Source organism: Bidens hawaiensis, unplaced genomic scaffold (genome assembly GCF_021521415.1).
Source record: "Bidens hawaiensis isolate Kalapana, Puna unplaced genomic scaffold, B.hawaiensis_p1.1 tig00015451_1, whole genome shotgun sequence".
Taxonomy (NCBI): Eukaryota; Viridiplantae; Streptophyta; class Magnoliopsida; order Asterales; family Asteraceae; genus Bidens; species Bidens hawaiensis.
This window is the reverse complement of record NW_027492381.1, coordinates 411,222-428,005: the sequence shown is the minus strand read 5'-3', so window position 1 is coordinate 428,005 and position 16,784 is coordinate 411,222. Positions and strand designations below refer to the sequence as shown.

The window sequence follows — 16,784 nt, the reverse complement described above, 5'->3', positions numbered from 1 at the left end:
ATTGATCACTATGTTCAAAACTACCAAAACCTCATGGAGAATCCACACGTGGGACTCAACGCTCCTGACTTGCGAGGAGGTTACAGACCTACCCGCATCATACCCAAAGATCAAGCTGGAAAGTCGGGAATTTCTGCAAGTGACAAGGACTTCCGCGGGAAGAATCCCCATGGAAAACCTTAAAACTAAACCCTTTTCAAAACCCTTTGCTTAAGTCCAAAAGTTCACCTCACTTTATTGAACATTCATGAGAAGAACATTGGACTGGGGGGACTTGAAGAGGTAGGTCCCAGCAGAGCCCAGTTGGACCCGCAAGACTCACCCTGAAAAGAGACGTCTGCGCAGAAACCAACTGGATCCGCAGGACCCATCATGCTCAGAGACGTGACGTCCTTACGCGCAGTACGCAAGCTGTTCCCGTAGGAAATGCCTCCCAATGGTGAAGTACTCTGCCTGTTCCCGCAGCTGCGGATACAAGCCATCAGGGAAGGCCACCCGCGCAGCAAGGCTACACGCACAAGGCACTTAGCTCTCAAATACAGTTGTCACCTGAAGGAATGAGCAAGGCGGGAATACTCCCGCCCAAATGAGCCAGTCCGTATGCTTCTGGAAGATCTTTTGTACTATACCTACCAAGGTATGGGCAAAACAGACGATCTGACCAGAGCAGCCCATGAACCAATCACAGGGTGACAGCTCACCGACAACAGTACGAGGAGCACCCTCTAGTACTGTTTCACTATTAGCCGCTGCCTACTCACCAACCCTTACTGTGGGACGTGCGCAGCCTACAGTTGGTGGAACAGTGCATAGCCGGCAGTAAAGGAACAGTATACAGCCGACCTTGTCACTGTCGGCCGCAGCCTATCCACCAACCAGCATGGCTCGTGCGTAACCCACTGTTGGTAGAACAGGAATACTATTCAGCCGGCTGTACCTTCTAGGAAACCTACCTTCGGCTATAAATACTCCAACACCTTGGAATGGTAAGGACATCATCTGATATCTCATCTTATCTAGCAATCTCTTAATATACACTTATATTCAGAGCAATCTAGTCTGATTCTCACGCCGGAGGGTGGTCACAAGGAGGAACCCCCCCCCCCCCTTCTCAGTGACGAGCTTACGGTGTCTGTTTTGCAGGTCACCTGAAGAACAACCTTCTCTACTGGACCTCATCCTCGTGGGAAACATTACTTAACCCACAGATTATCCGTAATCTGCCCTGGGTCACCTAGTGTTTCTTCAGCTATCAAAATCATTGGCTAATTGTACTGACTTAGAATTCCTCTCTCTTGGAGGTAACTCATTTGAAGACGTCTTTCCATTTTGGTTGGGAAATCTTGCCAACTTAGAAGTTCTCATTTTGCAGTCTAATAAATTTTTTGGTACAATTCAAAGTCTCGCTACTGTTGGCTCACCATTCATCAAGTTACGGATCATAGACCTTTCATGTAATGATTTTAGTGGTCACTTTCCAGAAAAGTTCTTTCGAACATGGAATGCGATGAAATCATTTGGAAGATCATCTTTTATGTTATATGAGGAGCCAAACTCAAGTTTTTATGCTTCATACTGAATGACGTTTACAAACAAAGGTGTTAAAACAGAGTACCCTTATATTTTAAACATCTTCATGGCTATTGATCTCTCTTGTAACAATTTTAAAGGGTTGATCCCAGAATCACTGTATTATCTATATGGGCTTCAATCTATTAATCTTTCAAATAACCATCTTGAGGGTTGTATCTTACCATCATTGGGGAACTTAAGGAAACTCGAATCTTTGGATCTCTCCCAAAATGAGCTAGTTAGGGAAATTCCTCACGAATTGTCGCAACTTGGCTTCCTTGAGGTTTTTAATGTGTCATTCAACCATCTTCATGGGGACATACCTCAAGGGAAACAATTAATTACATTTGAGAACAACTCCTACATGGGTAATCCCGAGTTGTGTGGAGCACCTTTATCTAAGAAATGTGAAATTTCAACCACACCATCAAATCCACGAACAAACAACGAGTATAAGTGTTTCTTGATCCCGAGTGATAAAACTGATTGGGTGATCATGTTCTTAGGAGTTGGAAGTGGGTTTGTAGTTGGAATTGTTTTGGGGAACTTACTTTATGCGAAGTGCAGTGATTGGGTCGTTGAGTCATCCGAAATGAGGAAGCATAGATGGGTAAAGCCAATAAGAAACACAAGGAGAAACTAACATTCACAATTGAGGTTTTATGATCCTTTCGTGCGTGGATATATTTGATAACTATGTTTTATATGCATGTGTTTGTCTTTTTGTTATGCATTAAATGTACTGATTTTATTATATAACCAGTATTTTTGACCCCCCCCCCCCTCGCGCATGCGCGTGTTGCGGGGGCGGTCGCTTTGAATGTTGTTTAGGGTTTGTGACATAGCAAAACAAACTCGTAAACATATAAAAATGCTAACCCGAGTCAAAACCTAAATGCAACGGAGAAATATTTTATCAAATTTTAGAGCAAATCAAAATCTAACCTAAATTATATGAGGCTCAAATCTCCGTTATGACATATAATTGTGAAATTAACTTGATTGATTATCGGTCTAACCTTGTAGATAAATATATCTATGGGATCAATTGTTGACAACAAATCTAGGTTTCATGGATTTATTACTTTTAGACTTTTAGTTCAGTTTATCGAGAAATATACCATCTTACATTAAGGAAAAAAACATGTTGACTTTATCATAATTAACCAAAGGTCTTTAATACATAAAATGAACCTTAAATCGTACTATTGTAGTCTCAAAAGACTTTCATCATAATTTATGAATAATCTGTCTATTGATAGTGTACAAATGTATTTAGTGATTTGGTAGTGTATTTAATATAATGTCTTCGCATTACTGTTAAACTAGAAAAACATTGACCTTGTGTAGATTGTTGCAGAAACATTTTTAGTGTATTTAATTGGATCTAGATTAAGAAATATATACCAAATATCTAGCTTTATTTCGAACACTTAAATGTGAGATTCATTTCGATTTTAAACGTAGAAACTTACAAAAGTCATCCAAATCATATATTCGACTCAAGTCTAAAGAGTAAGATATTTAGCACACTTTGCAATTAAGATACATTTAACTATAATTCAATTAACATTGATCATTATAACATTATAAGAATCATCTAGTTTTAGGTTGATTCTCTCGATTATAAGTTTTAACTAGTAAAAACAAGTCTTATACACGCATCTAGATTGGATTCTTACTACTATTAAATAATTTTACTTTAAAAATGAATGGAGAACACTTTTACTTCATAAAAAACTTAATTTTTTTAAATAGATTGGTCAAGTCTTTCTTCAATTTATTAACGTTATTTCTCAACATGTTTTGTACATAATAAAACATTCAATGCTTAACATGGAATTTTAATTTTTTTTTTGAAACGAGGTTTATTATCAATAAAACAATCTTAGTAAGAAGCTAGGATTTGATAAAAGGTTGTACAATAATGGATTCTTACACCACTCGGCCCTAGCAATTAACATCATTATATTACAAAAATAAGATTTCTTGGATTTAAACATTATTTATCAAAACAGTGGACTTTTCTACAAAAACAATGGCTAAGAAAAAAAGTTAAACGCCGTTGCCAGGGATTGAACCCGGGTCACCCGCGTGACAGGCGGGAATACTTACCACTATACTACAACGACTGTTTCTGCTTTTAATATTTACTTAATCCTAATGAATCATGTTTTCTCAAAACCAAATTATATTAAATCAAGCGTTACAATCATAAATTACTAATAAAAAAGGTTATATAATTCTAGATTCAAATTGCTTTATGATTGTTTTGTTATTTAAATTCATTGCAAATTCAAACTCTTTAAATTCCAAATCTTTCAAAAAAAAAAAAGAGTTCCATGACCAAACGCACCCTTAATTGCGTTCCTCTCAAGAAATTTATATAAAAAATCAACGATCGCCAATAAAACAACGTTACATCATTTTGGTTTTCGTTTGCACATTTTAGGTTATTTCACCAAAATTAACTAAACTTCAGTTATGGAAGTCCCTAATCCTCTAAATACTTGGTATTTCACCAAAACTTAACAAAAACTGTTGGCTTTGAATCAACATACTTGGTATATCAATTTTAATGTATAACTTATTAACTTTATATAAAAACCCACATGCATGAACCAATATACACCTTAGACGGCTTGTTGTGGGGCTGTCAGGAGGCGCCAAAATGACGTGGCATGGCCTTAACGCCTAGCACACCATACGGGGCGTTAAAAGCCTGTGCTTAAATGGGTAGGGCTTTAATGTGGTAACATCGCAGTAAAGAAGAAATGGTGGGGCTTTAAACCGCAACGTTGTGTTAAAGGGGGTTAAAGAGGTGTGTTAATTAAAGTCCCACTGCCTACGTGACAATGACGCGACGCTTTAACTTGAGGTTTATTGGTTTAAAGCCCCTCTGTAACAACCAACCTTATAATCAAAATCAAACACTTGGAACAAGTGGCAGTGGCGAAGCTTGAACAAGTTTGTTGTGGGTGGGTGGGTGGGGAGGGGCTCAAATTTTCGGCTAAAAACGAGTAAATTTACACTGTGTATACAAATTTTCAAGCGAAAAAATGGTTAATTTACACTACCACGCAAAAATACCGGGGGGGGGGGGGCACCCCTGGCCCTAATTAACCTTTGTCCCTGCTTGGAACATGTTAGAAATATAAAAAATATAATCTTTTTTTAGTGGTATTTACCACCATTTTATTCATCTCCATCTACATCCATTTTAATAACATGAGAACAAAAATGTGAGAAAACAATGTGCATACTTATAAATGTTTTACCAAATGTTACAAAATATACAAAAATAACCACCAGATTTTCCTTTGTCTACTAAATTTTATCTACAATACATGACACACTCAAAATTTCTCTCTGTACAGCTTCCTATGTCCGGAAACCGAAGCACGAAAATGTTTGGATATAACTAAACCATTTCCAAAAGCTTAATATTTCCCATTGAATTTGCAGCAACCAAAGTGGACGACTGAACGCGCCAACACACAGATGAAATGAACTGATCTGAATCGTCCATATCGTCTCCTGATAACGGATCCGTGGTGTTGAATTTATATGATAATGCAGGCATAGGGAATGCTTTGTGATACACAACCACCTGACCCATGTTCATATATATTTTTATAAAAATTTGATCTTTTATATAATTTTGTAATCACATATATTTAAAAAAATAAAATAAGTACCTCATTTGTTTCGGAACCAGTAGCAATGTAACCATCACATACAGATAAACCAACAAAATTCTGAAAAAAAATAAAAAAAAAAACAAAGTTAAATAATGTAATCACTGCTTTTCAGTTTAAAATACTAAAAAAAATAAAGAAAAAAAATTACATAACTCATAAAGAAATAAATGAGTTGATTTGGATTTTTGTTTACTTATGGGTTCATTTGGGGCTACTCAAATTATACAGCGGGTCAATTTGGGTCAACTCAAGTTATACAATGGGTCAGTCTTATAAAACTCGCTAGCCTAAAACGGGTCCATTATGATACTAGCCACTAGAGGTGCACAAACTTGATTTTGGGCCCAAACCTGTTCGTGGCGAGTCAACAAAAGTCAAAACCGGGTCGGGTTGGAACTGGGTTTTGAGGGGAAAAGGATCGAGCTTGACCGGGTTATAACCGGTTTGGGACCGGTTTGACCATGTTCAAACCGGTCAATGCAAAGTATTGCAGCCCCATTTCAACCCTACGGGTCAAGTCGGGCCAGGTCCAAATGGGCCCATTTTGATATTAGCCTTTAGAGGTGCACAAATCCAGCCGAAACCGATACATAGCAGGTCAACAAAAGTCAAAACAAGCATACCTTAACATTCGTATGGCCCGTGAACGTCTGAACGGGACAGTCAACCACTTGTGATGTTGACTCGGACAAATCCCACAGCTTCAAAGTGTTATCAGTTGAAGACGATAAAAGAGTTGACGAGTCAACAAACTTAACATAACTAACGGTTTTACTATGTCCTATTAACGTAGAAACTGGCACACTCGGGTTCCTCAGATCATAATAATAAACTCTATGATCAGCCGACCCGAACGCCAAACTATTACCAGAATCAGTTGGAAACTGAACACAACACACATTTGCTTTTGTTTTAATTGTACCAACACTTTTTCCCTGCAGTATAAACATTTGTAAAAAAAAAACAACTTATTATACATCAAGATATTAGATTATTATTTATTTCTTATAAATAACCGCAGTACGTTTAATTTTCAAATTGCCTGATTGATATTCCAAAGCTTAACAGAACAGTCATCGCTCCCGCTTGCCAGCAGTGTCGGGTTTGACCAGGAAAAGTCAACTGACCAGACGCGTCTCTCGTGCTCTTTTAGTTCTCTATATACTTGATTCCGTGTCACATCCCATATCTGAAACTTTCATATTGAAATTAACTACAATAACTACAAAAAACATCCTTTATTTGTAAAGTTGTAACGCATTATGTCATTTCCACTAACAAAAGTTAGATTTTCTGTTAACGTTTCTTAAAATGACAAGTATACCCCTACAACTAAAGGACATAATTTGTAATTTTCATACTTTATTTGAAAAGTTGTAACGTATTATGTCATTTCCACTAACAGAAGTTAGATTTTCTGTTAATGTTTTTAAAATGACAATTATACCCCTACAACTAAAATACATAATTTGTAATTTGCATACTTTATTTGAAAAGTTGTTACACATTATGATTTCCAGTTTCCACTAACAGAAGTTAGATTTTCTGTTAACGTATTTTAAAATGACAATTATACCCCTACAACTAAAGGACATAACTTGTAATTTGCATACTTTATTTGAAAAGTTGTTACACATTATGATTTCCAGTTTCCACTAACAGAAGTTAGAATTTCTGTTAACGTGTTTTAAAATGACAATCATACCCCTAAAACTAAAGGACATAATTTGTTAGTTTCATACTTTATTTGACAAGTTGTTACTGAAGAAACACTAAGTGACCCCGACAGATTAAGGATAATCTTAGGGTTAAGTAGATGTTTCCCACGAGGGTTAGGTCCGGCAAAGATGGTTATTCTTCTCAATCTGCAAAACAGACACCGTAAGCTCGTCACTGAGAAGGGGGGGGGGGTTCCTCCTTATGACCACCCTCCGGCGTGAGAATCAGACTAGGTTGCTCTGAATATAAGTGTATATAGAGAGAAATAGCTAGAGAGAAGATGATCATACCGTTCCAAGGTGTTGGAGTATTTATAGCCGAAGGTAGGTTTCCAAGCAGGTACGGCCAGCTGTATATAATATTCCTTTTCCACCAACTATGGGCTACTTTCGTGCCACGATGGGAGTTGGTGGGTAGGCAGCGGCTGATAGTGACATTTTGTACTGGAGCGTGCTCCTCCTCGTACTATTGTCAGTGAGCTGTCACCCTGTGATTGGTTCATGGGTTGCTTTTGTCAGATCTTGTCCATTTGTCCATACCTTGGTAGGTATAGTACAAAAGATCTTCTAGAAGCGTACGGACTGGCTCTTTTGGGCGGGAATATTCCCGCCCTGCTCATTCCTTTTTCAGGTGACATTGCTGAAGTATAAGAGTTAGTGCCTTATGCGTGTAGCCTTACTGTTAGTGCGGGTAGCCTTCCTTCTTGGCTTGTACCCACAGCTGCGGGAACAGGCAGGGTACTGTACCAAGGGAGGCTTTCCTGCGGGGACAGCTGGCTTACTGCGTGTAAGGTCTTCATCTCTCTGAGCATGGTGGGTCATGCGGATCCAGTTGGTCTTTGCGCAGACGTACCTCTTCAAGGTGAGTCTTGCGGGTCCAACTGGGCTTTGCGGGGACCTACCTCTTCAAGTCCCCCCAGTCCATTGTTCTTCTCATGAATTGTTAATAAGTGAGGGGAACTTTTGGACTTTAAGCAAGGGGTTTTAAAGAGGGGTTTTCGTTTTTTAAGGTTCTCCGTTGTGGCAACTGCCCAAATCCGACCCGACCCGACCCAGGTACCCGTTTTCGGATCCGATTTTAAGATTTAAAATTTGATTATAATCTTTATAAATTTATCAAATATATATATTAATAGTAATAATTCCTTTCCGCCGTCCCGCCCCTTTTTCTCTCTTGTCGCCGTCCCGCCCCTCTGCTTAACCCTTAAGCCTTGAACCCCTTTTTCTCTTAACTCCTTGCTTGTCCTTTGGTTCTTCCCGCCTAAGGATGTCTGCGCAGCTCCACGCGCCAGACTCCTTACAAGGAAGCCTGCGTGAAGACCAGCTGTTCCTGCGATACGCGAGACGAACTGTTCCCGCGGCGCGCAAAGGATTGTAGTTCTTCCCGCGGCGCGCTAAGGATTGTAGTTCTTCCCGCGGCGCGCTAAGGATTGTAGTTCTTCCCGCGGCGCGCAAAGGATTGTAGTTCTTCCCGCGGCGCGCTAAGGATTGTTCTGTCTGCCTTCGCCCTCGCGCACTCAAGCCTTCTCGCGCTAGACACTTAAGTCTTTTCTCCAGTTTAAGCCAGCCTGTATGCTTTTGAAATATCTTATCTTCTGTGCTATACCAGCCAAGGTATGGGCACAGTAGGCCAGATCTGACATCTGTCCGAAAAGTCACTTTCGGCGCAGCTTGCTTACCAACCCTCTTGGTTGTTAGAAAAAGTAACTGGCATAATCTTTTAAAATCTTCTTTTCCATGTCTTGAACAGTACTTTGACTGACCCCTCCCATGCTATGAACAGTAACCTGTCAGCCTTCCCCATCCCCTGCAGCTGCCACCATATCTCTTGCTTTTGATATCTTTTGCTTTGATTTGATAAGATCTTTTTCCCCAATTCAAGGGATGTGTTCCCTAGGGTTTTCCTATAAATAAAACTAATTTCTTGGATAATTAAACACTACACTCAAATACTTAAACACTCCCCAAAATCTTTCTCCCTTACTCTCAGCCGAAGATCCTCAGCGACGCCTCCACTCCCCTCTTTGCAATCCGTCTTCTCTTCTTTTCTACCCAGAAATCTCGGTAAATATATAATATATAATTTTTTTTTAATAATTTGTTTAAGTGACTTGCATATATTCAAGGCCTAAAAACCAATCGTTAAACCAATAACCTCTTATTTATAGGTTAACTTTCGCTTGTTTAAAAGTTGGTTCTTACGTTATCTTTCAACGCACCTTTTACAAGTGAGTAATCTCGTACCTAATCCCCTTTTATTTTTAACGTTTTGGGATGTTCATGTGTTCGTACAACTTGAGTCTTAAACTTGTTTATGAAATTTTGTGCGCAAAACCCATGTGTTATGGACGTTTACTAGTGTTGTATATTTGTATGTGTTGATCATTAACCGCTTTGATCGGCCTATTCCGAAGTTTTCATGGATCCATTAGATGAACACGGGAGACCTATTGTTACGATTTTCTTGGTTTGTTTGCACATACACGAATGATTATTTGTTTTTGCTCGATTTGGAGCACGCTATGAACTATGAGCTATGATCTATTTAGGCTTGATCACAATCTGTTTACACACTATGTTGAACACCAGTTATACACATGTTGTGCGCAGTGCTTTGTTATTATCTATTTATATCTATTAAACTTGATTTCTCACCGACACGCAAGTGTTGACGTTTTATTTTAACACATGTTCAGGTTTGCTGTAGCTGCTTTTGGAAACTCGAGGACACGTAGGATGTTTTCTTTTACTTTGGACCTAGTTTAAAATATAACAAGACAAATTTATGTATTTGAATAATATGAGTTATGATATGTGATTTATGTTACTTTATGGTGTGTTAAGCGCATGCGCAATGAAATGTATTTATTAAATATTGACACCCAAATAGTGTCACGAGTAATGAAACAATTCGTAGCGCCCCGATGTATAATCCGCCATCGGTCGGGGTGTTACATCCGTGGGGATTCTTCCCGCAGTTTTCCTAATGTCACTTGCAGAAAATTCCCGACTTTTCTGCCTGATCTTTGGGTATGATGCGGGTAGGTGTGTAACCTCTTCGCAAGTCGGGAGCGTTGAGTTTCACTTGTGTAGATTCTCCACAAGGTTTTGGTAGTTTTAGACATAGTGATCAGTTATGTTAAACAACCAATTCCACCTTGAAGCTTCAAACAATCTAGTTCTCAACGTTCCCGCCATGCGGGGGTGTTATTTCTCTTTCCGCAAGCATGGCCCATAAGATCGATCTTCTTGGTTTCAATTCCCTGCAAGTGCTAAGTATGTGAAGGGTTTCGCCTTGACACTGTACCCGCACTTGTCTTATGGTTTCTTGCTTTCCAAGGTAAGGGGGTATATTCCCTCTTATTCTTGAATCTTTTTGAAATTCGGAGAGTTGGTGAAAGGATAAGGATAGTCCAAACGGTTGAAGGGACGTTGGCGTCTTCTGACGGTTTCAGGATGTGCGGGAAGTTATGACGACGTGGCAGCATGTGGTCAATCAGGACGCTTTTTCAGGCGCGTGGTCGCGAGTTTCATGACACGTGCCATTCCGACACCTGTTGCCAGCTTGCTTTATCCACACGTGTCGCCGTGTCATTGCGCCTGCGCTTTCTCTCTCATCCGCATTAAATTCATCGCATTCATTGCGATGAGTATATAAGGGGGAGAGGGTGTATTTCGTCCATTATCTTCACTTCACTCTCCTTTTCCTTTTAAGCGATTTCCGGCGAATACTCATCTTTTCCGGCGAGCATTCTCCTGAAACCGCTTTCTTTCCTCAACATTAAAAAATGTCTTCTTCTCTTGACCCAGAGGTTAACATCGAGGAGTCCGACGTTTACCCCGAGAACCCGACGTCCACGTCCGATAAGGACGATAAGAGTACTGCTGGCGAGTGTCAGTGTACTCTTTCTGTCGATGTATACCATTACATCGTCAAGAAGTTCATGCTGGAGCCCTATGAGCCAGAGTTCCCGGAGGCCGACCAGACGGTATACGACGCCCCTAAGGGCAAGAAAGGGGTTTACGCTTCGTTCTTCATATATGGGAATCTAAGATTCCCATTAACGAAGTTCGTATACCGTGTTTTAGAGAAACACGGTGTTCATTTGACAGAGGTGCACCCAATGGCAATTGCTAAAGTTCGCCATTTCGAATGGGTGTGCCGTATTTTGGACATCGAGCCTCGAGTCGACCGCTTGATGACCTTCTATACCTGGAGGTGCGTCCAGGGTTGGTATACCCTTGTCACTCGGATCAAGGGTTTGAAGATCTGCACTACCGAGCGTAGTCTCCGCTCTTGGAAGCGTGAGTTTTTCTACATTGCCGCTCGCGTCGTTCCCATTGCGATAACGTTCAAGAATGGGAGGGCACTCCCTAATCTTCCGGCTTCCAATTACCAGGAGACGGAGTGGTTCACCAAGATTTCCCAGATTCGGACTCCTGTTTATCGCTTCGCGGAGTCTGGGATGGTCATGCTTGGGATGAGCCGCGTGTGGAAGGATGCCGGGTCTGGGACGCCGCAAATACCCATCGTTCTTGAATACGGTTTGAACTATATTCCTTATGGTATGCTCCGTCTTTTGTGTTGGTTTAGGATTTCCTTCTAACATTGTTATCATTTTTATTTCAGAGGGGAACGACTTACAGTCGCTCTTGCACCTGCGGGAGACTGGTAGTCCCGCGCGGTTGGGTACTCGTGATCTTGATGAGAACGAGTTGCCCATTTTGGAGAAGACCGCGGATAGATTCGTAGAGGTCTACCCGCCAGGCCACGAGATTTTAAGCGCCACTTGGCCAGGTAAGGAGTTCTTTAATCCTCATCCTCTTCATGCTCACACTTCTGCTGGAATTCCTCTGATCTTGTCATCTTCTGATGAGGGATCCGCAGATGGGCCTTTTATCGCAAGGAAAAAGAAGGCGGCTGGCGTGAAGGGCAAAACGAAGGTTGCTCCCTTCGTTGACTTGGGGGATCAGTCTGATTCCGAGACTGAGAGTGAGGAGGCGGCGAGGAACCTTGGTGGTGGTGACGAGACCATTGTCTCAGAGGTTGAGACAACGGCTGTCACCTCCGAGCCGCCAAGCGTTGCGAAGGTAACTGGCGTGAAGAGGCCAGTTTCATCGGGTCCATCTCCGCCTGTCAGGGCTTTCAAGATCAAGAAAACCAGTAAGTATACTTTTTGTGTACCTTTTCCGCATTTCCTTCCGCCTTTGTTTTTTATATCTTTGGTTTTTCTTTATGCAGGAGTGGACTTCTCAGTTTTTGAAGAGAGTGGTGCGGGAGGAAGTGGTTCAGGACCCACGACGATAGGTTTGGTCAACCTATCCGAGGCGATGACCCAGGCAGCTGCGCCTATTTCCGTTGCTTCTACCGTTGAAGCAACTGTTCCGGTGATGACGTCGTCTGTCATGGCTGCTGGGCCGACGATGGCGTCTACTTTCGTTGCTGCGTTGAGCAGTTCAACTTCTCCAGCCGTCAGTGCCATTTTTACCACGTCTTTCACCGGACCGGCGATGACTTTTTCCGTGAGCTCATCTGCAGTGGCTGCCACGGTTATGAGCTCATCTCAGATGAGTTCATCTCCGATGGTCTCTACCTCTGTGGCTTCTACGGTGTCACATTCGGCGTCAATGACTACTTCGTCCTTGGCCGGTTCTTCAGGTATGTTTAGAGTTGGGACCTCTAGACTTACCTCTGTTGATGAGGGGGTCCAATCTTTGCCTCCTTCCCATCTCCTTGACCTCTTGGATGGATATCCTTTAGGTTCGGGTGATGGGTTTAGCGGCTATCGGCCTGTTATTGACCCTACAGGTGCGTGGGGTTACTTTGCCCTGTTATCCATCCTTGTCATTTTTTCCTAACTGTTTTCTGTTTTCGCAGTTTCGGATTCCAATGAGGTTTATGCTCCAGGGTGGAATATCCGCCGAGGAACAACTCTCAGGACGGCCGCAGACTGCGTCGACCGGACGCGCCATGCCGCTCCAAGTGGTGCATTGGGGGAGGCAATGGTTAGCTACCAGGAAGGCAGGTTGTCCACCGAGCTCCGAATTCTACTTGCTCGGATGCAGCCGCGTGTCGAATTACTTTGTCGTGAAAACGATAAGTTAAGGACTGCGCGTAGCTTAGAGGGGGCTCAGGTGCGATCGCTGAGAGAAGAGAACAAGAAGCTTGCCGCCACCGCTGCTGAGAAAGAGAAGGCCTTTAAGGATCTTGAGGCCGAAATGCAAGCTAGGCATGAGGCCCGTTCCAAGGCTACTCAAGTTGTTAATGAACAACTTAGGTTGGCTAAGGAAACGACGCGTAATGCCATTGAAAGGGCCACAAAAGCTGAAGCCGTTGCTGAGCCTCTACGCGCTGAGAATGAGAAACTGAAAGCCAAACTGGAGAAGCTTCAGCAGGCTCATGAGGCTTTGGCTTTGGAGGACGCCAAGAAGCTACAGGAGCTCTTGGATCAGAGGGGTGTGCTTGATCGCACTGAGCGCAAGCTTAAAGGCGTTGAGAAGGCTGCTGCCAAGGAAGTGTTGCTTGCCAACCTTAATAAGAATGAGGCCGAACGCGCACGCGATCAAGCTCAAGCTATCCTTCAAGAGTCCTTATCCAACAACGATTGGCTTCTACGAGAAGCGTTGCCGCAGGTACGCATAGCTCCATAATTCTTTGCTTTTTGCTCTTTTTCTTTATACTTAGAAAAGTTTTTTTTTTTTTTGTAGGTTGTGCATCGGATTTTCGCGAACACATCCTATGATGATGCCATGAGCGCAGCCCTCAACGCTTCTCATGAGGATGGAGAAAAAGCTGGTTTCTTACTTGGCCTAGGATTTGCAGAGAAAGGCATCTCGCCTTCCAAATTTCCTTTACACGATGTTGATACTGAGGCTGCCTATGACCAAGCTGTGAACCAGTATGCTGCTTTCTCTCATCCGGTTGTGGAGAAGGTTAATGAAGTTGCTGCTGCTGATGACGGGCTAGCTGCTCTCAATGTAATTTCCACTAACAGAAGTTAGATTTTTCGTCAACGTTTTTAAAATGACAATTATACCCCTACAACTAAAGGACATAATTTGTAGTTTGCATACTTTATTTGAAAACTTGTTACACATTATGTCATTTCCACTAACAGAAGTTAGATTTTCCGTTAACGTTTTTTTAAATGACAATTGTACCCCTATAACTAAAGGACATAATTTGTAATTTGCATACTTTATTTGCAAATTGTAACACATTATGATTTCCACTAAGAGAAGTTATATTTTCTGTTAACGTTTTTAAAATGACAATTATACCCCTACAACTAAGGACATAATTTGTTATTTTCATACTTTATTTGACAAGTCGTTACACATTATGATTTCCAGTTTCCACTAACTGAAGTTAGATTTTTGGTTAAAGTTTTTTTAAAATGACAATTATACCCCTACAACTAGAAGACATAATTTGTAATTTTTCATACTTTATTTGAAAAGTTGTAGCACGTTATGTCCTTTCCATTAACAGATGTTATATTTTCTGTTAACTTTTTTGTAAATGATAATTTTACCCCTACAACTAAAGGACCGAATTTGTAATTTTCAAATTTCTAATATTTACATATATATGTAACATTACCTGTACTACACCTTCAAAGTTGCTTGAAGCAATCTGGCCTTTAATGTAGTTATTCCAACATATACTGCTTAACTTAGAACCACTCGACATTTCAACAACCGGATAATGTATGTCACGGCTCTCGTTCAAAATCGAATCGTATTCAAAAACTTTAATTTTCTTATTCACACCCGCGGTCGCAAAGAATTCTCCATCTCGATCAAAACCAAGTGAACATACAAGATTTGAAGAATTCAAAAGATCGCCTTGTTTTAAACTCGCTTTGACTTTTAAAGTCTTAAACGACAGGTATTTAGTTAAACCGTCTAAAAACGAGCCAATCCATCCACTTTGTTTGCCTTGGTTAACCGGTTGAAAATTATTAGCAGGGCTTTTTTCTGTAAGAGCAACAGACCTTTTACCATCACTACTCATCGGTCCAATTTTGGTCAACGGTTTGACTCTTGGTTTGACCGATGGTTTAAACGCCCTGCGCCTGGTTGAAAAGTAGGCTGCTTCTAGTTTCTTGATGTTTTTCATCAACCGAGAGTTTTTCAAGATGGCGTTTTCTTGATGATCTGCATTTCTGACTCGTTTTCTGGATCCCGAGCTTGCAGAGTCATCGTCATTTGAAGTCAAACCTTGTTTTGCACGAATACATGTTTGTAACTTTGTAGCTTCTTGTAGATCAGAAGATATAAACGAAACCGTCATGCGTAACATGTCTGCAGATTCTTGTTTTCTTTGTTGCAGCGTTAAAAGAAATTCAAGTAATAATTCTTGCTCTTGAATCTTTTCTTTAATCTCTATAAGCGCTTCACGTTCCATTAAACTATCCCTCGGTTCATTAAGCAATTCGCTTTGCAGCACTTCGCTAATAACACACAAGATTAAATTATCATAAGAACATGCAACCGCTAAAATATCATTAAAAAGCAACATACTTTCTCATGGTCTTTAGGAAAAGCCCCTTAACATAATTTTAATAAAAGTTTCGTGCGCGTGTCAAAAAACACGAAAAAGCCTCTCAACCGAATTTTGCTATATTAAAGTTGATACACTTGTCTAATCAACTTATTTTGTAAAAAAAAAGTTATATATCTTATTATGATGAATTTAAAGGGTAACAAGTTATTTTTTTTAAATGTTTTTTCACAAGTACATGCATTCTAGACGAGTGTAACGACTTTAATATACCAAAACTATGTTGAAAGTATGCTGGTTTTTTATGATATTAACCCGAAGTAATTTAAACGAAACTCACTGGATTTTTGGTCTACTAGCAGGCTCGGGATGCAATAAGCACAAGCAAAAGACAGCTTCTTTTGGCCATTTTAATAAAAACTGAGGCGGGAACACGCGATGTCTCAAACTAGACATGGTTGCATTTCTTTCATCTGCTGAATTACTTGTGCAGTATAACTATAAAGTTAAATCACAACATTAGACAATTCTGTTTCATATGATTTAACAACAAATTATCTTAAACTAAACAAAAAATAATAATAATAATAATACCTCGAACAGAAGAACCCCTAATCGATAAACATCACACGCACAAGAACTCGCAGCACCGACAGCTTCTTCTGGACTAGTGTACCAATCTGATTCCATTTGCAATATTTGTTTAATTGGAAATGCATTTGACTTTGAATCTAACTCAAGTTGACTTTGACCCGATGACGAAACCAATCCAGTAAATTCCGTTTTCGGGTTATTCGATTCATCTTCACAAGAATCCGATCCTGAGTCCGAACAAGACACCGACTCTATAAACGAAACACGATTAAACGACGACAAGACAAAACACGAGGGCCTAACATTTTGTACCACAAACCCTTGAGAATGAGCCAAGTTCACAACTTCAACAATTTGCATAAATATATGCAAGCAATCAAGCGCGTTAACAACACGCTTATTGTTATCCAACCACTGTCTCAAACTAACATCTTTCGATTCAACCGAACCATCATCATCTTCCTTAAAGTATCCAAACCGAGTTCCTACTCGGTTCGAATGATCCAAAACATTTTTTTCTGTTAGTGAATTCAACCCTCTAGAGCATTCAGATGAATTATCCATGTTTAATAATCTATAGCTTCATAAATAATAATATAACATTACATAAGTACATAACATGTTATGAACCTGAAAGCATAAAGTGCAAAACTATAAACTTAACTACATCATTCTAAGTAATAATAATATATT

The 16,784-nt window shown here is 40.4% G+C and overlaps 2 protein-coding genes and 1 non-coding gene across 4 annotated transcripts; 1 reads left to right on the top strand and 2 right to left on the bottom strand.

Annotated features, from left to right (window-relative positions):
* The first annotated feature begins 1,579 nt into the window (after positions 1 to 1,579).
* LOC143549224 (receptor-like protein 34) lies at positions 1,580 to 2,215 on the top strand. Its single transcript, XM_077040174.1, has one exon. It carries the CDS (start codon positions 1,580 to 1,582, stop codon positions 2,213 to 2,215), a length of 636 nt encoding a protein of 211 aa, XP_076896289.1.
* A 1,417-nt stretch (positions 2,216 to 3,632) lies between these two features.
* TRNAD-GUC (transfer RNA aspartic acid (anticodon GUC)) lies at positions 3,633 to 3,704 on the bottom strand. The gene has a single exon. It is a non-coding gene; the product is annotated as a tRNA-Asp (tRNA).
* Positions 3,705 to 4,831: 1,127 nt separating this feature from the next.
* On the bottom strand, positions 4,832 to 16,542 carry LOC143549238 (protein SPA1-RELATED 4-like). Of its 2 annotated transcripts, none has more exons than XR_013138110.1 (7): positions 16,092 to 16,524; positions 15,838 to 15,995; positions 14,595 to 15,447; positions 6,298 to 6,462; positions 5,897 to 6,208; positions 5,271 to 5,330; positions 4,832 to 5,182 (listed from the first exon to the last, which is right to left on the bottom strand). XR_013138110.1 is itself a non-coding variant. In XM_077040183.1 (7 exons), the coding sequence occupies exons 1-7, from the start codon at positions 16,449 to 16,451 to the stop codon at positions 4,994 to 4,996; spliced, it is 2,079 nt and encodes a 692-aa protein (XP_076896298.1). In that variant the 5' UTR covers positions 16,452 to 16,542; the 3' UTR covers positions 4,832 to 4,993. The 2 variants fall into 2 exon arrangements, 1 of the variants encoding a protein (XP_076896298.1); XM_077040183.1 differs by having other exon boundaries at positions 6,316 to 6,462; positions 16,092 to 16,542.
* Positions 16,543 to 16,784: the final 242 nt, after the last annotated feature.

Coding starts and splice junctions, on each gene's coding strand:
- LOC143549224 (XM_077040174.1), top strand. CDS start 1,580: ATGACGTTTACAAACAAAGGTGTTAAAACAGAGTACCCTTATATTTTA.
- LOC143549238 (XM_077040183.1), bottom strand. CDS start 16,451: ATGCAAATTGTTGAAGTTGTGAACTTGGCTCATTCTCAAGGGTTTGTG. Junction 6,209..6,315: donor AGCTTTGGAATATCAATCAG/GCAATTTGAAAA, acceptor TTTATACTGCAG/GGAAAAAGTGTTGGTACAAT. Junction 5,183..5,270: donor CTGGTTCCGAAACAAATGAG/GTACTTATTTTA, acceptor AACATGGGTCAG/GTGGTTGTGTATCACAAAGC.